Raw genomic sequence first — 20224 nt, 5'->3', positions numbered from 1 at the left:
TGTATTGTGTGGTGTAGGTACTAAAGTTGTAAATAGAAGGTTTTGATTACCTCATAATTTTTTAAATATAGGTAGTTAATACACGCGGATCCTTCCATTGCCAACATAATTTAGCTAGCTTAAGCTGCCTTAAGCTTATGTGATGTAAGTGATGTTTGTTTTTGATACAACCTCATTGATAAAAAAGTCAGATTATTTATTCACTTCATTAAATTTCAGATTGTGCCACGATGAGCCGCTAGTCGAAAGGAAGCATCGGCTCGGCACGCCGCGCGTGGCTCTCGGCACTCGGCGTGACGCGCGACCGCCATGAACGACCCGGAGCGCGAGCAGCGCGACAATGCCACCTGCGCGCAGCTGCTCAACGACACCGTGCCGCCTCCCGGTCAGCTCACACCTGAACACTGTGGCGCCTCGACCCATTGTGGTTCTAGGCTTTCCACACCACAGACCGCCAGGCTGTCAAACGCTGTTTCTGTCCAATCGAATAAGACCTAAGCGAACTAGGTGCAAAACACGACACTGTCCCACACCCACCTTAGTTAATGCTCCGTCAGACCAGATAGACCCATTAATTTACCGAAAAAAAGCATCAATATCGTTGAAATAGCGCCAATGGCTCTACCTTAAACCGTTATCCTATATTCCTATCTATTCTTTCGTTATTCCTATATTTTCCTATACAGATCCATTGATGGCGCCACATAATATATATCTCGCTTGCTCGTGATATAATTACGAAGCTGACACCACGCAGTTTACAATTTGATATTTTCTGCCAGAGCAGCCGCCTGTTGTTGGCTGATAGAAGTACGCGAATGAATGACTCTTCTTTGAATATGTATAACTGCTAATCGTTTGTAATGTTCCAGGGCTGTACTGCCCGGGCACGTTCGACACGTGGGCGTGCTGGCCGCCGACGCGCGCGGGCGCCGTGGCGCGCGTGCCCTGCCCCGGCTTCGTGCCCGGCTTCAGCACCGACCGTGAGTTGCTCGCTCTACTCCATGCATCAATCAAACACTACACGCACTTCCATTTTCCGTATACATACTAAGAGATGATGACCTACCACACGCTCCAGCCAGACAACTGAACGTAAGAGCGTTTTTACATTTTCCGATATCGCGCGATGAGGGCGTAAAATATTAGAAATATGTGTATCTCTCTATTTATTTATACATTATTATTAAAAAACGCTACCGATAATATTTGTTTGTGTGCATAATATATGTGTATAGGCATACTGTTTATTGCGGTGTGCGTGACCGCTTAAGACGGCGCCCGGGTTGCTGCTTGACTACTTTTTTTTTTTTTTTTTATTATGCATGGGTTTACTCATGGCCACAGACTAGCCGAGGCGTAGACGTGGCCTACGATGGAGCGAGCTCGCCCAGAAGGTGCCTGTTCACTCTTGATTTGAAGGTTGCCGGGTTATAAGAGCACGGAAATATAGACGCCGGCAAGGAATTCCATTCCTTGGCAGTGCGCATAAGGAAAGTAGAAGCAAAGCGCTTAGTGCGAATTGGCGGAATATCTACCAAGTAAGGATGGAAACCGGCCGTGCGTCTAAAAGTCCGATGGTAGAATGGGGACGGTGGAATGAGCTCGTGTAGCTCTTGGGCACACTCCCCGAAGTGCAACCTGTAGAATACCGACAGGCTGGCGACTTTCCGCCGATGGGCCAAAGTCTGAAGCTTAGCCGTTAGCTTCTTGTCGCCAATCATCCTCCTGGCTCTGCGCTCCACTGAGTCCAAAGCGGCGAGTTGGTATTTAGCTGAGCCATCCCACAGGTGGCTGCAATACTCCATACACGACCGGACTTGAGCTTTGTAAAGTGTTAGAAGCTGTCCAGGTGTGAAGTATCGCTTCACCTTATTTAGGACGCCCAGCTTTCTGGCCGCAGTTTGTGCTTTAGACTCAATGAAGCTGCCGAAGCCGAGGACTGAACTCAGCTCCATGCCGAGGAGTTCCAGGCTGTCGGTAATAGGTACAGATGCACCCCGGAAAGAAGGAGTCAGGTCGAATGGACTCCGTTTTGCGGAAAATAGACACGCCTGCGTTTTGGAGGCATTGAACGTGACCAGATTGTCATCACCCCACTGGGAAACGAGACTAAGGGTCAAGTTCATTCGCTCAACCATGGCCTCTCTCTGTGAACGTATATCCTCCCTGCTGTCCCCTGCACTAGCCAAATATCTCTCAACAACCGTACTGTCATCTGCATAACCTACAATGCTGGGTTGCAGCATGTCGTTAATGTGGAGCAGGAAAAGGGTTGCGGAGAGAACAGACCCCTGAGGAACACCGGCGTCAATGGCCATGAGGTCCGAAGAGCAGCCATCAATAACTACTCTGATCGACCGCTCACTCAAGAAATCAGATAGCCAGCTACAAAAATCAGCAGGGATGCCGTAAGCAGGAAGCTTGCTAAGGAGACTTGCGTGCCAAACCCTGTCAAAGGCCTTCGAGATGTCCAGTGAAACAGCAAGCGCTTCACCGTTCCTCTCGATGGCCTCGCCGCAGCAGTGCGTGACATACGCTAAAAGATCCCCAGTAGACCGACCTCGGCGAAAGCCATATTGACGGTCACTGAGCAGATCATTTGCTTCGAGGTATGCCAGCAGTTTGCCGTTAAGTACCCTTTCCATGACTTTACAGAGCATGGAGGTAATGGCGATTGGTCGGTAATTGCAGGAATCAGCACGACTACCCTTCTTGGGTACTGGCTGCACGTTTGCAAGCTTCCAGGATTTCGGCACCGTTCTTGTTTGGAGAGAGAGGCGGTACAGGCGTGTCAGTACAGGAGACAACTCAGGCGCACAGTGCTTTAGTACACTACGGAGATGTACGATCCTACATCCGATATTGGATCGGACAATGTGAAAACGTTATAACTGAAGTAGTTTCGGTAGTTCCTATTTTATTCTTTAAATATTTTTTCTTAAAAATATCATATTATCAGATGCATATATATCATTCTATAAAATGTATCTAGGATAATACATATATGTCTTTGTTAGGTGTAAAAGTACATAGAAGTAAGGCGTCTTAGGCCCACTTGCACCATTCTACTAACCCGAGATTAAGCGGTTAAACCGTTAACGTAGTGTCAAATGGTACTGGCCGCGTAGCCAAGATGCCAATCGCTAACGCTCCGTAGCGATCGAAACGCAACTGTCACTGTCACACTAATGGGGAAGAGTGATAGAGATAAATAATGCTTTTCGTTGTCGAAGCGATAGCGATTGTAACCTTGGCTAGGGGGCCTGGTAACCATGGTAACGCCAAGTTTAACCGGTGAACCCCGGGTTAGTGGAATGGTGCAAGTGGGCCTTAGGCGTCTTCGTTTTAGATATATGAATACGACCAGTTTACTATTTTAAGTACTTTGTTGTACAAGTGAGACATTAAGCTTGCAAAGACAAATTGAACAGTGATGAGGAGCAGCATAGGTACGTAAGTTTGTTATTGTTGCAGTGTTGGCGCACAAGCAGTGCACGAGCAACGGCACGTGGTGGCGGCACCCCAACACCGGCAAGCCCTGGTCCAACTACACCACCTGCATCAAGCCCGAGGATGTTCGTTACTCGTAACTCTCGTATCGCTGTCTTCTCTCTCGCTCGCTCGCCCACTCATGTGTTTCTGCGCAGGACATGAGCGACATCATCGCGGTCTACGAGGCCGGGTACTCCGTCTCGCTCGTCGCGCTGCTCCTCTCGCTCGCCATCCTCGCCTACTTCAGGTAATCAAAAGAGTGGTTAATGTTGTACCCACGTAATAGTAAAGATTGTGCTTTTTATGTCTGCCGTGAGCTGGTTTCCTTTGATTCTAATTTACAAAAAAGTAAAAAGATAATAACTACCTAATTAAGAAATAAATAAACTGATTTGCATAATTGTTTATGTTTATCCTTACCCGGGATAATAATATCGTATCTCACTTTTATTTGCGGTTGTTTGCAGGAGCCTGCGGTGCGCGCGCATCACGGTGCACATGAACCTGTTCGCGTCGTTTGCGCTCAACAACGTGCTGTGGCTGCTGTGGTACGAGCTGGTGGTGGGCGCGCCCGCCACGCTGGCCGCGTCGCCGGCCTGGTGTCGCGCGCTCAACGCCGCGCTGCAGTACGCGCTGCTGACCAACTACACTTGGATGCTGTGCGAGGGGCTCTACTTGCACACAGTGCTGGTTGCGGCCTTCGTGTCTGAGCGCCGCCTGCTGCGCGCGCTGCTGGCGCTCGGCTGGTTGCTGCCGCTGCCCTCCGCTATCATCTACGCAGCGCGCCGCGCCGCCGCTGACGACCCCATGTGCTGGTCGGACGATGGCGCACCGCCACTCGAGCTGGCCGTGCTCGTTTGCGTGGCCGTGCTCCTCAACCTCGGCTTTCTGTGCAACATCGTGCGCGTGCTGTGCACAAAGCTGCGCGCGGGCGGCGGTGCGGGCGGCGCGGCGGCGGGTGCGGCGCAACCCACGGCCACGGCACTCCACGCGCTGCGCGCCACGTGCCTGCTGGCGCCGTTACTGGGCCTACAGTATCTGCTGATGCCGTACAAGCCAGATCCGAGCGCCAGCTGGTGGCGCCTGTACGAGTACGTGTCCGCGCTGAGCTCCTCGCTGCAGGGGCTGTGCGTGGCCGTGCTGTACTGCTTCTGCAACGGCGAGGTGTTGGCGCAGCTGCGGCGGCGCTGGCGCGTGCTGACGTTCCGTCCGCGCGCCAACTCCACCACCAACACCACAGTCAGCGTGAGTACCCCGAAGCGCGCACGTCTGCTCCGCGCCGCCCGCCCCGAGGCTGACCGTGTGCGTGTGTTGCAGTTCGTGCGGTCGACGGCGCCGGGCGCCGGCGAGGACAAGGTGTGACTGGCGGCGCGCGGCGCGGCGGGCGCCGCCGACGCCGCCGAGGACGCCGACGCCGACGCCGAGCGCCGCCGCGCCGACTCGCGCCACATCCGCTTCGAGTGCGTGGACAGCGACGACGACGCGCCGCCGCACACGCGCCTACTGTAGGCCTCCGCCTCCGCTCCCGCGCCCGCGCCCTCTTCTGCATGACATTGAGTGCTCTGTGTGGTGTGATGACCGATCCTAACTCTCTTCTTGCATGTTGTGTAGTGGCCTAATATAAACCGAGTTGTGAGAACTCTGTTACATGTTGTATAACATTGTATGAGGTTAAACGATTACGATACAACGCATTTAGTAAGGTCGTCGATGTCGTGGTAGTGTAAATAAGGTTGTAAATAGCAAAGGGAAAAGGAAACGCTAAAGGCCCGCGACTCGCGTCCGGGTCGGTGTACAGTCACTAACGTACGTGTACACGCGTACATCTTTTGTAAGTTTAATATTATGAATATGATTATATATACAGTGTTACGCGATTCGTTGTTTCACTTTCCTGTCATCTTCCAAACATTTAATTACCTAAGTAGGTAGTCGTCTAGAACTTGCGATAATATACGTATTAGAGACTTCTAAACATGTATTTAACCAAGACGCTTTAATACTAACAATTCTACACAGTGTATTAGGTATCGTGTATCTTTACAAAACTCGACGCATATTTAACAACCATATAGTTTGTTTTTTTTAGCATTAGAAAGAACTTCGCAGAAGTAAGCTTGTGGTTCCAAATCCGACACTTATAGCGGTAATAATTTGAAGTAAATTATATGTATTGACCGTGCTACATTAGATAATTCAATAATTATTAACAATTAAAGAGCCTGATAAAAACTGCACGCTTGCTTCTGTGGAGTTCTTTCTAATGCTAAAAAAAACGAACTATACGTGAAATTCGTAACTTATTCAATTATTGACTATATTCTCGCATATTAAAATCTAAATTCAACTGATTTCCAGTGTCACTTCCGGTTGATATGCGTAGGTATTAGGGCAGCTAGAAATATGCAGAGACGCTGCCCTCTGCATCCTATTAGATATTATATATATTGATATTATTGCACGTGACTGAACGGTGACCCTCTACATCTATTTGCTACACCGACAGTAGATAGAATTTCTAGTAGGAATGGAAATAAATTGAGCCACCTCACGGAGCTAGTTCCTGTTTGCCTGGGCTGCCACGCTCTAGTTAAGGCAACCTGAGCTGGTGCCGCGGCGGCGCGTAAACTGTCGCGTGTCGCGTGCCCCTGCCCTGGCTCGGCTCGCGTGACACCACGGCACAATGATCGCGTCTTATAGCTAAGTATTCCATAAACACGAAGGGTTTTTAACAGTTCATTGATTATGATTATGAATACTCAGGTATTTATTTAGGTTGGCACTACAAGGGGTTGACAACAAATATGCCTGATATAGTCGGAAGAAAGTAATTTATTTGGGTAAGTGGGAAATTTTGAGTTTCCTCAAGTAAGATTCTATTTATGCAGAGGCTATCCCAATGCAGGCTTTTTTTTATCGCTTTGGGGCTTAGAAGAAGCACCGGCAGAGTCGACCGGCTGCGGTTATTTTTGGCCTGATGTCAGTCGATCATTGGCAGCGCATCGATGTGCCGCTAATTTAAACCACTTCGATTCACGTTCTCCGTTTGATTTATTAATACCTGCGCTTAGTGCACCTTGTTCAGAACTCATCCGCGTTCTAGCTAAAAATAAAGTGCTTAGGTAATAGTGCACATTCAGCTATAGCTTGGGTAAGCACCGTGTTTAGCGACAAAGCTTGAGCTGCCAATTGTGTGGCTGTGTGAGTGCGGTGTAGCGAAAGAAAGTGAGAAATTTGCGTCGATGCGATTCAAAATCACCTATTTCACCATGATTCTGACCACTTTAACATTATCTAGTTTTCATATACTTAACTCGTATTATCATGTGCATGGATTTAGGTAAGTTTGAATAGCTTGTACACAAGTTAAAGTAAGAGGGCATTCTGAAGTCGGTTAATCAATTAGGCAGTCAGTAACAAAAGTTATATTAAACAACGTAAACTTAAATTAACCCACTTACACGATAACGCAAGAGCGTGCAGTCTCCGACAGCGAATACAAAATAAATACATTAACGCCGAAGCGAGTATAAAGTTTGAGTAAAAGCGAAGTTGACGGCGGGGAAGGCGCTGAGTGCAGGCGGCGTCTAGAAGCACTTGCGGTGCACGATGCCGGGGCCCGACTCGTCGTACTCCTGCTTCGAGATCCACATCGCCTGGAACGTGGACAGCGACGCCAGGATGGACCCGCCGATCCAGACGGAGTACTTTCTCTCGGGGGGAGCGATGATCTTGATCTTGATGGTGGAGGGAGCCAGCGCGGTGATCTCTTTCTGCATCCTGTCAGCGATACCGGGATACATGGTGGTGCCACCGGAGAGTACGGTGTTGGCGTACAGGTCCTTACGGATGTCGACATCGCACTTCATGATAGAGCTGTACACAGTCTCGTGAACGCCACACGACTCCATGCCCAAGAAGGAAGGCTGGAACAGCGCCTCGGGGCAGCGGAACCTCTCGTTACCGATGGTGATGACTTGACCGTCGGGAAGTTCGTAGGACTTCTCCAGCGACGTCGATGCCGCCGCGGTTTGCATCTCCTGCTCGAAGTCTAGCGCCACATAACAGAGCTTCTCCTTGATGTCGCGCACGATTTCTCGCTCGGCCGTGGTGGTGAAGGAGTAGCCGCGCTCGGTGAGGATCTTCATGAGGTAGTCGGTCAAGTCGCGACCGGCCAAGTCCAGGCGGAGGATAGCGTGAGGAAGAGCGAAACCTTCATAGATGGGGACGGTGTGGGACACACCATCTCCGGAGTCCAGCACGATACCGGTGGTACGACCGGAGGCGTACAGGGAGAGCACGGCCTGGATGGCGACGTACATCGCGGGGCAGTTGAAGGTCTCGAACATGATCTGAGTCATCTTCTCCCTGTTGGCCTTGGGGTTTAACGGGGCTTCTGTCAGCAGGATAGGGTGCTCCTCGGGCGCCACGCGCAGCTCGTTGTAGAAAGTGTGGTGCCAGATCTTCTCCATGTCGTCCCAGTTGGTGATGATGCCGTGCTCGATGGGGTACTTGAGGGTGAGGATACCTCTCTTGCTCTGGGCCTCGTCTCCCACGTAGGAGTCCTTCTGCCCCATGCCCACCATGACGCCCTGGTGGCGCGGGCGGCCCACGATGGAGGGGAATACGGCGCGCGGCGCGTCGTCGCCGGCGAACCCGGCCTTGCACATGCCGGACCCGTTGTCCACTACGAGGGCGCCCGCATCATCGTCGCACATGTTGACTGTCGCTCACGAACTCGCTTTTACTGGACAATATACCGCGCTCTGCGTCCTGAAACAGATAAACACTCTTCTTAATTCTGCTGCCTGATTATTCGCGCTCTCTGCATGAAAAAGATTTGTCCTACTTGGACAAACCCTTTTGAGGTGTTGTCTCCGGATTAAAAAAGTCTCCCGTCAAAAACCTTACATAACTACTATACGAAAGAATGAAGGAATGAAAAATGTTGTATTTGCCAACACACAAAAACAAAAACAATAAGGTATAAAATAAAACAATAAAATATTATCTAAGTGTGCTAGCAAAAAGGCTCAAGCCCAGCATAGTGCTTAGGCTGTAGCGCTGATTTTCAGCTTGCTTCTTGTGGGTGATGATGTTAATCAGTCCCCAAAACTTTTATTTTATATTCTTTATCATAAAGGATTTAAAAGCATACAAAAATCTGGCATCCAAAATTAGACCTGTACAGCTAATTTTCATTTTGACACAGTTAAAAAAAGCGATACGTTTTTAAAGAAAAATCCATTTAAGTACGAGTATAATAAATCCAGTGAAAAGGCACGTCACAAATGTAACAGGCAGAAACTCCACTTAGGCACTTTACAGTAATTGCAATTGATGTTTAATTGCATCATAAGATTAATTTTCACTACTGATTCACCACAAGTTACAATAAGGAAGGAGGTGACACTCACGGTGGGGGTGTCGGTCGGCGCGGCGGCAGTAGGCGGCGGCGGGCGGCGCGGCGCTATATACCTGCGCCGGCGCGGCCGCCTCCTCCCTCCCCCACCCCGGCGCGCGCGAGGGCTCCGCGCGCCCTACAAGGCGCTGCCGCCGCGGCCGCCGCGCGCGCCGATTGCCATTTACATCCCGCGCTGCACCCATTGTTTATTTCGGGTGCATTGTCGACCGCACTTGCGCTGATTGTAAGCTCATTTAGATTACGTCGCCGGGGACACGCGGAAATGAAGCGGCGGACGCTATCTACAGACGGCTGATGGTCACTGATTTGCATGTACATACTTATACTCGTATGTTTTAACTTAACGTGTATGTTATTTAAAATCATGAATAAGTATTAAGGTAAGTCATGTCTAAGCAAGGTTATTTGACCGAGTGAAAGCGAAGGTTGCCCTTTCAGCTTAAGCAAAGATACTATCGTATATGTCCGGCTGTCCTCCACTACTTATTACTAAGACACCACTGTCTGTCTGTCACCGGCTGTGGGCGTGATTCGGGAAATGAATTAGAGATGCACTAGATATGAAATAGTAAAGATATGTGACGTTCCACGGCAAAAGGTACCATTGCCCCGGCTGAATATTGGAGCGGCGTTAATAATAATAATAGCGTAATCGCCAGCTGCTATAAGGTACCCTCGGTGGGCGAGTCCTACTCGCACTTGTCCTGTTTTTGGAAAAATGTCACTTTAGGGTAAATGTCACTTTAAACCATTATCACATTACAATGTGATATGCAATAAAGATTATGAGTATGAGTATGAGTATGAGTATGATTTCGCTGGAATTAGAACTCGCTGAAGTAAGTAAGTATATGTTTTTCATATGTCATGAGGCTAATTCTTTATTCACTCATTTTATCAACGATGCTTGAGCGTGATCTGTGATAAAACTGTTTTTCACTAAGTACCCAAATCTTTAATATCTGAAGGATGACAAATGCAACCCTCTATATCTCCTTTTATCCTTTTTCTGTTATCTACTTGTAGCGCGCCGCTGGCCAAGCCTCAATCTGTTATGCTATGATTTTATGGACCGATAAATCTGCCCCACACTCATTAAAACCCATAGGTAAGTCATATTGGAAAACTCATTCAATTGTTTATATCTTCGCGTATTATATTTTAAGTTCAAACGGGTTTATAACACTTCCGCTTTTTATGTGTGGTGGGTCTGGTGGGGCATATTTCATGGACCATGATAGAAATGTTACGCGCGCGACGTGTTTTTATAACTAGGTACTAAATATCATAATATTCATAATCAAACAAAACAAAATAAGTAAAAGCTAAAAGGGGCTCTCATTTAAAAAAAGTAAGGGTTTCAGATTGTTTATGTGCTTATGGTCAAGGTTAGTGACCGTAACCATTAGTACCTTCCTGGCCATTGCCAGGAAATTAGAAGGAATCAAAAGATATGGCTTCAAGACATTTGTCTTTGATTAATAAATCTAAAAATTCAATATAGGTAATATAAACAATGGCGCGTTAGTTTTGGTAAGGTGCCTAATAAGTTCTTACGTACTTTATCTAAATAAAAAAAAAACTATTTCGTAGATAAGACATAAACCCGCATTTTTGATGTTGCGTAGTCGGACAGGCATTGGCTAGTTATATTTAGTTCCTTGTTGCACTAATACCGAAAAGTAGAATAGTCTACGGACAAGTTAAGTCTACCTAGATACCGAGCACGTTTAAGAACAATCACTCAGACACAAACGCCAGGCGTTTACCTACTCATACAAACCCTCGTTGTTTAACTACATACATACGGTGCCGACTATATACAGGGCTCCTCAGGCCCCCAAAGAGGTTTCATAAACAGGTATTTGAAAAAAAATATTATTATTAAAAATATCATCTGCACTAAAACACAACAACAAACTACTTTCTGGTTTTCTTTCAGTCGTTCACTTGTTTTACAAGCAACATAAGTTTTATTTAATAATTAACTCGATAATTTTTCATCTAGTTAACCCCTCTCTGCTTCCAGAGAGGGGTAATAGTACCTTCGTAAATAGATTGTTATTTCTTAATGAATTATAATTTATATGGCTATTGTTTAGTTACTGGTACCTACTTAATATTATCAGTGTCATATCATACATGAAAGCTAAATATGCTAGACTTAGTGATTTATTCCACCAATGCTGATGAAGAACGGGGTTTTCATTTCTTGACTCTACCTCAATGTTATGAAAATCGAGCGTTTTTTTCTTAATCTGTAATCTGAACCTACCTAGTAGCACTAGTAGGTACCTACATTACTTACATGGAATAGAATACCCAAACATTATGCGCGATGGACTGAACACAATGATAGCGTTCAACACCTAGCTATAATGTCATAACTAGGTACATTAAATATTATACGACCACTGTACGACCGCTAGGGACGCCTATTCGAACGACGTTTTGATATCTAAATGATATATTTTTTTCATTATTCGTCCTTGCGTCTCGCTCGTGCCAATAAATCTAAAGTATCGTCAAATAGTTAGAACTATTACTGACCTCAGGGTTTAGCACGAGCAATAGGTACCTACATTTCAATTTTTTGTCATTTTTATTCTAAACGAATTAAATCGATTCGGTAATTAGTACCTACCGAATCGATTTGATGCTGCCAATTCACTTTGTGATTTGCTACCGCAGTTTTCCTAAATATTCCTGTGTGGTAATACCATCGCATCGGAAACCAAACGAATTTTCAGATTAATTGCCTAACTATACCGTCTATACCTACAAATGTGTAGATCGACAAAATAAAGTAAGGACCGTGGAAAGAACTTTGTGAACCTTGTGGTACTGTCAGAGGCAGAGGTAGTTAGTTGACTTCAGTAATATAAATAATTGTAGAATACCTAATTTAAGCAATACCTACAGGATCACGCTGCACCAGGAACAGCCATAGGTAAACCCGTTTGAATACCTAATATGGAAAACAGATACACATATTTACACGGTGTTCTCGCGTAATGACAAGCGCGAGAATACAGCCAATGTACTGTGTATGAGTTATTTTTTCATGGTTGGTACGGCGTCTAATGTGTATTGCAGAAGAATAGATGTAAGTATATTGTGTAAGTATTTTTGATTGACGAAGGTCAAAGAGAAGAAGTCAGCATGACTGACAGATTCAATTGAAATCCCAACAGTTCAACGTACTTACCTACCTACCTATAGCTTAATGTCCCTTAATCACCCCTTTGTCACCCTACATCACATCAACAGTTGTGAAATTATTGTTAAAGATATATAACCATTATTATTAAACCTCTTAGAACTTTAGTGGCTGTATTTACTATTTTGGCATTAATTGTCAAATAACAAGCGATGTGGCCCCTGTGGCGCGGTAGGCTGTCTATGATAAATCATCACCGACCCTGCTAGAACGCCCAGAGTACTTAAAATCATTTGAACTGTTATTGGTGTTTTTGCCAACAAATTTAATGTTACAGGAGGAAATAATCCAAGCTTTATCTGCCGTCCACTAGTTCCCCTTGCACATTTATCTGCCGTCCACTAGTTCCCCTTGCACATTTATCTGCCGTCCACTAGTTCCCCTTGCACATTTTGAGACCATGACAAGGTATTTTTAGGTATACTCAAATAATTTAATTTCCAACCCATTTCGTACCTTGTTACAGTGACAATATTATGTATGTATGGATGTAAACACTTTATTGTATATAAGACAGGTTAAATTACAATGAAACAAACTATATATGTATAATGTACAAAGGCGAACTAAATAATAAGTATCAGGTTTCTAGCAATTTTCATATTAAGTAATTGTCACTGTGACAAAGTACGAAATGGGTCAAAAATTAAATTCTGTGACTGGACATAATAGAGCTATGAGATCTAAGTTATTTATAATCTTTGCTTGTTAAATTGGCAGCAGCACCGTGTTAAATTAGAGCACTATTCGATTGCCGATTCAATCGCTTTATTAATAACTACCCCATATATGGACGAGCGCGATTTGATTTGATTATTTATTCGCAAATCTAAGTAGGTATCAAGCGTAATTTTTACCCCGGGCCGGTATTAATAATCAACAAAAAAAATCATAACAAAAGTATAATGTTTAACAAAATAAACTTAAAGTAACTTACTTATACAATAACGCAACAGCATACAGTCTCTTACGGCCGGCGAATATAAAATAAATACATTGACGCCGAAACGAGCACAAAATTTGAGTGTTAGCATGATACCTATCGCAAATTTTGTAATCGTTTTAGTCACACAAAACACTGACCCATTTATTGGGATACGAGTGGATTCCGACATGACACGAAAACTTTTAGAAGCACTTGCGGTGCACGATGCCCGGCCCAGACTCATCGTATTCCTGCTTCGAGATCCACATCTGTTGGAACGTGGATAGAGACGCCAAGATGGACCCACCGATCCAGACGGAGTACTTTCTCTCGGGGGGAGCAATGATCTTGATCTTGATGGTGGAGGGAGCCAGCGCGGTGATCTCCTTCTGCATCCTGTCAGCGATACCGGGGTACATGGTGGTGCCACCGGAGAGTACGGTGTTGGCGTACAGGTCCTTACGGATGTCGACATCGCACTTCATAATCGACGCGTACACGGTCTCGTGAATTCCGCACGACTCCATTCCCAGGAAGGAAGGCTGGAACATTGCCTCGGGACAGCGAAATCTCTCGTTACCGATGGTAATGACCTGACCATCGGGAAGCTCGTAGGACTTCTCTAGGGAGCTGGAGGCGGCGGCGGTGGCCATCTCCTGCTCGAAGTCGAGGGCGACATAGCACAGCTTCTCCTTGACGTCACGCACGATTTCCCTCTCAGCGGTGGTGGTGAAAGAGTACCCGCGCTCGGTGAGAATTTTCATGAGGTAATCAGTTAAATCGCGGCCAGCCAAGTCCAAGCGGAGGATAGCGTGGGGAAGGGCGTATCCTTCATAGATAGGGACGGTGTGGGACACACCATCTCCGGAGTCCAGCACGATACCGGTGGTGCGACCGGAGGCGTACAGGGAGAGCACGGCCTGGATGGCGACGTACATCGCGGGGCAGTTGAAGGTCTCGAACATGATCTGAGTCATCTTCTCCCTGTTGGCCTTGGGGTTTAACGGGGCTTCTGTCAGCAGGATTGGGTGCTCCTCGGGCGCCACGCGCAGCTCGTTGTAGAAAGTGTGGTGCCAGATCTTCTCCATGTCGTCCCAGTTGGTGATGATGCCGTGCTCGATGGGGTACTTGAGGGTGAGAATACCTCTCTTGCTCTGGGCCTCGTCTCCCACGTAGGAGTCCTTCTGCCCCATGCCCACCATGACGCCCTGGTGGCGCGGGCGGCCCACGATGGAGGGGAACACGGCGCGCGGCGCGTCGTCGCCGGCGAACCCGGCCTTGCACATGCCGGACCCGTTGTCCACTACGAGGGCGCCCGCATCATCGTCCATCATATTGGCTGTCGTTCACGACCTCGTACAATCACAACAAAATACCACGCCCGAGTCCTGGAACAAACAAAACAGCACTTTATACAAAACACTGCTGCTTCTTCTCCACTTAATAATTTATTAATTTTACTAGTCCTTTAGAAAGTTATAAATAAATTAAATTATAAATTGAAATCCGATTTTACACATTGTTCAGAAAATCACTGATTAAAATTGAATTGTAACGACTTGTCGCTTGCCAAACATTAATGTTAACGAGTGTGACACTCACGGTGTGTGGTGTCCGTGTGGCCTGCGCCGGTCTGTGAGGGCAGCAGCAGTGCACCGGTATTTACCTGCGGCGCTCACCCCCGCCCTGCGGCCGCCCTCACTCGCCCGCCCTACAAGGCACTTTGGGCGGCAGGCGGCGCGCGCGCCGACTGCCATTTAAGAGCATAGCCATTGCATTGTTTATTTCGGGTGCATTATCAACGCTCTTCAATTGTGATCTCATTTAGATTGCGCGTCGGCTGACACAGGAAAGTGAATCATCGGAAGTTATCTATGACGTGTTGATGGCACCCTGTCTCATGGCATTTGACTTTACAAGTAATGGCAATGTCATCGCTCACGGCTGACAACGAGGTCACCGTGTGGGTGTCGGTGGGTCAGGGGTGTGCAGACTGATGTAACGGTGGTTACGGACTAGCTAGCTGTAACGTCATATGAAAACGGCATTTACCTTTCTATATGGCTAATATTACAAACTTTTCTTTAGTTTCACCTGACCGTTGTCTGTCTGTGTGTAATCAAATCTTGCAAGTTAAATGTGATCCACTTTCCGGTTTCCGATTGAGCTGAAATTTTGCATACATAGGTACGTAAGTCGGCTGACAATGCAATATTATGGTGTCATCGAGCTGATCTGATGATGGAGACCGGAGGTGGCCATAGGAACTATGTTATAAAACAACGAAACCTAATTGTATTTGGGGTTTTTAGAATTGCCTCGATGAGCATTAGTTGCCTGTGAAAAGAAAAGTACCTACTGTCAGCGATAAAAGCTTGTACCAAAAATGACATTTTTGCCAAAAACTTATTTACAACATACGGAGGTAATTAGTGTAGACGTCTAGACGTTAGACCTAAAAATTATGGCAATTATTGTAGTTTTTTGTACTTAGTTTTAACTCAACTTCTAAAACCTACTTATTTTTAACTAAATTTTTCTATTTGGTTGCAGTTAATAAATTAACCTATAATAAATATGTATTACAGTATTTCACACACGTTCATATTTACGTCGTGAATCCAAACCACAATTTTCAGTTACCTAAGCTTTTTTCAAAATTCTAAAAAGCACAATAAATCTCAATTTAGTCATAAAATTCATGGAAACCCGGCTGGGACATGTCGCTTGCTGACGGACATTGACGATCAATAGTGTATAACCAAAGTGTTAATCCAAGACGTTGTATATATAATGTGTGATGTTATGTGTTTATTTCTTTGTCCATTTTATTACCTAGGTAGGTACGCGCAAAACGTGACGTGTGGTGACTTGGAATTTTAAGCAAAACAACAGAACTAAAACATACCTAACATATTTTCTCATCATCATACCTATCAGGGGAAACACGTCAAGTACGAGACAAATAAACGGGCAGCCTCCTCAAAAAGGTATACGAGTAATATATAAATTTCCCCGTATCTGTTGAAGTCTGTTGAATCTAAGGTCGTACGTGTATTGAAGCGAAACATTTCCTTTGCAGCTCGGTGGGTGGGTGACAGTACTGACAGTGAGTGCACGACCGCTAATGCCATATATGGACGATCACGGCGGCGGCGCGCGGCGCGAATGCTGCGCTATAATTAACGTTGCAAATAAATCACAGCCGTCGATGTGGAGACGACCTCATTATTTATATAAGTGGCTCGCACGACTCGACGAGATCAGTTAGCGGTATGAAATATTATTAATACTCGCAGGCCGCCGCGCCGGCGCCAACTAACGAGAGGACGCTCCACCTGTGCAAATACTTAGTCGGATACTTACCTGCCTGCCGGCGCGGCGGCCCGCGCCATCGCCAGCTCCCTGCCGCGCTGGCTGTCTATACAATACATATGTACATGATACCACCCTGGAGTCCAAGTTTCAAGTTCGCCAATGTTTGTCCACGAGGGCATTACCCCGCCGCCGGGAGCGGCATGGAGCGGCGGGGGAGGGGGGGAAGCGTGATTGATTAAGCGATTGCTGCCAAAGCGTATTGTCGTGGATTTATTTCGGTCGCCGCCGCGCGGTGCACTAACTGTACGCGGCGGAGAGAGTCCGGCGTGCGCTTGTTTGTGCAGAAACGACGAGAGGTCGCCTGTACAGTCTGTGTAAAAATATTACAGCATTATTTGCATGTTATCATATTTTTACATTTCCTTGTAAGGGTCAATAAGAGTCCTCATGACGGCCGGACGGCGTATCCAACAGTAGGATATAAGACGGTTCTTAAGACTTTCAAGACCTAAGATTTAGGTATGTAATATATAGGTATACCTATTACAATATATTTATACTGTCTATATAGACAATTGAGTAAAATGCTATTTACCACGCCAGCACACAAGAACAGCGTTAACGATGCGGCCTACGGTTGCTTGACCAAGATTGGCAACATGTTGGCGTTACAGTTAGAGCTTACAAAGTTTTGATTTACAGAGTACACATCTTGCTACGGGGTCTGATAACTTTTTAGTGTAAAAACTTTATGCGCCTATAATGGCAACATTTACATGAAATGTTTTTGGTCGGATTTTGTTAAATTCCTACTGTGCATAAAACTAGAATTTAAAAGACTTACTACTTATGATACTTAAATAGCATAATTGCTATTTAGGTAATCCTTCAAGTATCAATTTGTTTTATTGTGGTACTCATTTTTAACACTGGAAAACTGTACTGGAAACTGGAAAACTGGCATTCTTCCGGAGTTTTATCAGGCCTGGCCAAATGTATAAACATTATAGGTACCTAATCATTTAATTGCTATAATAATATAGCCTATTTAACTCTGATTCTAACGATATGTGATATATACTTTCAAACATAACAAGCTCAAATTCAAGCTTAAATTGACAATTTTGTACAATTCTCTTAATCTGTGCTGACCACCCATCGGGCCCCGCCACGTGCTTTTGCTTAGGTAATCATCGGCGCCACTTGACTAAGTACTTTGTCGCTACTTGAAGGGATAAGGAATTCCTCGGTAGAACATCAACTAAAGACAAAGATCTAGCGTGTCTTTTATCCTTTTCCGCGGCTGAAGGAAAATCTTAGAAACAACAAATTTTTGAATGATAGCTAGGTAATGGCAGCTTCGAAGGCATATTTTAAGGGTTAACACAAACGTTTTTTTTAATACACAGGTTTAGAGGAACGCTATTTATCAGGGAGATTGACAGCGACGCTATTTGTCAAGGGCATTGATACTAAAAATGCTGCAGCGAATGTAGCCTTTAAGCAACACCTATAAGGCTATAAATTATTTACACACAATTTAAAAGTGAGACACATATATAAAACATACACTGCGCAGTTATTTATTACCTAGGTATACCTAAGACAAAGAAACCCGATCGAGAAAATAAATAACTATAATAATTACATAACAAGTATGTAAGTACCTAATAAGGATGCAAATTATAAGGACTCACGCTAGAATGACAGGAATCCTGGCCGAGGCAACCGACACTTCATTTTCAATCACAATTGACACCTGACCGTGATGCTTTCTACAGAAAAGAAATCCTTAAGGTCAAAAAGGGCGTAGGTACCCTACTTTCGCTTCCAAACGAAACCATTTCTTACCACACTGCCTGTACAGATTGTACCTAATGGTTACTAGCGCCATCTAGTAAAGTTTGCGCGTACTACTTTAGTTTTGCTACTCGCCCCTGGATAGCGTTAGTGACACGATAATTTACGCTCGCTATTTTCAATATTTCAGTAAAACAGTATTGAAATAAATAAAACGTTATTTATATACAATTTTACTATAATTATTAGCCTGGTAATTATAGGAGTAAAGTGAAAAAGTTAAAAATAACACTTACCAATAATATTATCAAACTACACAAGAGGACGATTCGAATGAACAAAATAGATATCAATAATTATGATTTGCGATAACGCAGCAGTAAGCATCGCAAACATAAAGATAAACCGACGAAATGTAGGTAAATAAAGGCCTAAATAATTGTAGTCATTTTGTGTCCTAGACCGTTTGCGATGTAGACTAAAAGGGATATAGGCAAAATATTACACTAGTCATTTTGTGTTCTAGACAGTCCGAGACCAACCCTTTTAATTTAAATAGGTTGAAATAACAATTAATAGTAATTATTTATCAACACTCAAAATAGCAAAGGTACGAACTACCGTATGATTATATAAATACGGCGACTACCACTGCCATCTAGTAGCAAGGAGACGCACACATCGCCCCCAAACAAATAAAACCATCAACGAGTAGAAAATTAAAAAATCGCATTAAATCGTATATTAGTAGTGTACAAAAGGAAGGATAGGTGGCATTAGGAAGAAAAAACAACTGCAGATAGATCGCGCTGTTAAGATTTTTCCGCAGATAACCCAGTCCTTTGACTGATATACTGGTTAGGTAAGGTTCGGAGTTAGGTTAGGTTTTGAGTTAGGTTAGGTTTTGAGTTAGGTTAGGTTTTGAGTTAGGTTAGGTTTTGAGTTAGGTTAGGTTTTGAGTTAGGTTAGGTTTTGAGTTAGGTTAGGTTTTGAGTTAGGTTAGGTTTTGAGTTAGGTTAGGTTTTGAGTTAGGTTAGGTTTTGAGTTAGGTTAGGTTTTGAGTTAGGTTAGGTTTTGAGTTAGGTTAGGTTTTGAGTTAGGTTAGGTTTTGAGTTAGGTTAGGTTTTGAGTTAGGTTAGGTTTTGAGTTAGGTTAGGTTTTGAGTTAGGTTAGGTTTTGAGTTAGGTTAGGTTTTGAGTTAGGTTAGGTTTTGAGTTAGGTTAGGTTTTGAGTTAGGTTAGGTTTTGAGTTAGGTTAGGTTTTGAGTTAGGTTAGGTTTTGAGTTAGGTTAGGTTTTGAGTTAGGTTAGGTTTTGAGTTAGGTTAGGTTTTGAGTTAGGTTAGGTTTTGAGTTAGGTTAGGTTTTGAGTTAGGTTAGGTTTTGAGTTAGGTTAGGTTTTGAGTTAGGTTAGGTTTTGAGTTAGGTTAGGTTTTGAGTTAGGTTAGGTTTTGAGTTAGGTTAGGTTAGGTTAGGTTAGGTTAGGTTAGGTTAGGTTAGGTTAGGTTAGGTTAGGTTAGGTTAGGTTAGGTTAGGTTAGGTTAGGTTAGGTTAGGTTAGGTTAGGTTAGGTTAGGTTAGGTTAGGTTAGGTTAGGTTAGGTTAGGTTAGGTTAGGTTAGGTTAGGTTAGGTTAGGTTAGGTTAGGTTAGGTTAGGTTAGGTTAGGTTAGGTTAGGTTAGGTTAGGTTAGGTTAGGTTAGGTTAGGTTAGGTTAGGTTAGGTTAGGTTAGGTTAGGTTAGGTTAGGTTAGGTTAGGTTAGGTTAGGTTAGGTTAGGTTAGGTTAGGTTAGGTTAGGTTAGGTTAGGTTAGGTTAGGTTAGGTTAGGTTAGGTTAGGTTAGGTTAGGTTAGGTTAGGTTAGGTTAGGTTAGGTTAGGTTAGGTTAGGTTAGGTTAGGTTAGGTTAGGTTAGGTTAGGTTAGGTTAGGTTAGGTTAGGTTAGGTTAGGTTAGGTTAGGTTAGGTTAGGTTAGGTTAGGTTAGGTTAGGTTAGGTTAGGTTAGGTTAGGTTAGGTTAGGTTAGGTTAGGTTAGGTTAGGTTAGGTTA

At 44.8% G+C, this 20224-nt stretch overlaps 3 protein-coding genes across 4 annotated transcripts; 1 reads left to right on the top strand and 2 right to left on the bottom strand.

Moving 5' to 3' along the window:
• The first annotated feature begins 207 nt into the window (after positions 1-207).
• Positions 208-4990, top strand: LOC134669930 (calcitonin gene-related peptide type 1 receptor). Of its 2 annotated transcripts, XM_063527547.1 has the most exons (6): positions 208-385; positions 873-983; positions 3478-3578; positions 3651-3742; positions 3963-4740; positions 4813-4990. In XM_063527547.1, the coding sequence occupies exons 1-6, from the start codon at positions 310-312 to the stop codon at positions 4855-4857; spliced, it is 1203 nt and encodes a 400-aa protein (XP_063383617.1). In that variant the 5' UTR covers positions 208-309; the 3' UTR covers positions 4858-4990. The 2 variants fall into 2 exon arrangements, with proteins under 2 accessions (XP_063383617.1, XP_063383616.1); XM_063527546.1 differs by having other exon boundaries at positions 3963-4990.
• Positions 4991-6905: 1915 nt separating this feature from the next.
• On the bottom strand, positions 6906-9050 carry LOC134669929 (actin, muscle-type A2). The gene is made up of 2 exons (XM_063527545.1): positions 8913-9050; positions 6906-8268 (listed from the first exon to the last, which is right to left on the bottom strand). The coding sequence occupies exon 2, from the start codon at positions 8211-8213 to the stop codon at positions 7083-7085; it is 1131 nt and encodes a 376-aa protein (XP_063383615.1). The 5' UTR covers positions 8214-8268; positions 8913-9050; the 3' UTR covers positions 6906-7082.
• A 4185-nt stretch (positions 9051-13235) lies between these two features.
• LOC134669928 (actin, muscle-type A2-like) lies at positions 13236-14467 on the bottom strand. The gene has a single exon (XM_063527544.1). The coding sequence runs from the start codon at positions 14397-14399 to the stop codon at positions 13269-13271; it is 1131 nt and encodes a 376-aa protein (XP_063383614.1). The 5' UTR covers positions 14400-14467; the 3' UTR covers positions 13236-13268.
• Between the last annotated feature and the right edge of the window lie 5757 nt (positions 14468-20224).

This window comes from Cydia fagiglandana, chromosome 13, assembly GCF_963556715.1.
Source record: "Cydia fagiglandana chromosome 13, ilCydFagi1.1, whole genome shotgun sequence".
In the NCBI taxonomy this organism is placed as follows: domain Eukaryota; kingdom Metazoa; phylum Arthropoda; class Insecta; order Lepidoptera; family Tortricidae; genus Cydia; species Cydia fagiglandana.
The sequence above is the reverse complement of the archived record's forward strand: the minus strand, read 5'-3'. Positions and strand labels throughout refer to the sequence as shown.

Coding starts and splice junctions, on each gene's coding strand:
- LOC134669930 (XM_063527546.1), top strand. CDS start 310: ATGAACGACCCGGAGCGCGAGCAGCGCGACAATGCCACCTGCGCGCAG. Junction 386..872: donor CGACACCGTGCCGCCTCCCG/GTCAGCTCACAC, acceptor GTAATGTTCCAG/GGCTGTACTGCCCGGGCACG. Junction 3,743..3,962: donor GCCATCCTCGCCTACTTCAG/GTAATCAAAAGA, acceptor GGTTGTTTGCAG/GAGCCTGCGGTGCGCGCGCA.
- LOC134669929 (XM_063527545.1), bottom strand. CDS start 8,213: ATGTGCGACGATGATGCGGGCGCCCTCGTAGTGGACAACGGGTCCGGC.
- LOC134669928 (XM_063527544.1), bottom strand. CDS start 14,399: ATGATGGACGATGATGCGGGCGCCCTCGTAGTGGACAACGGGTCCGGC.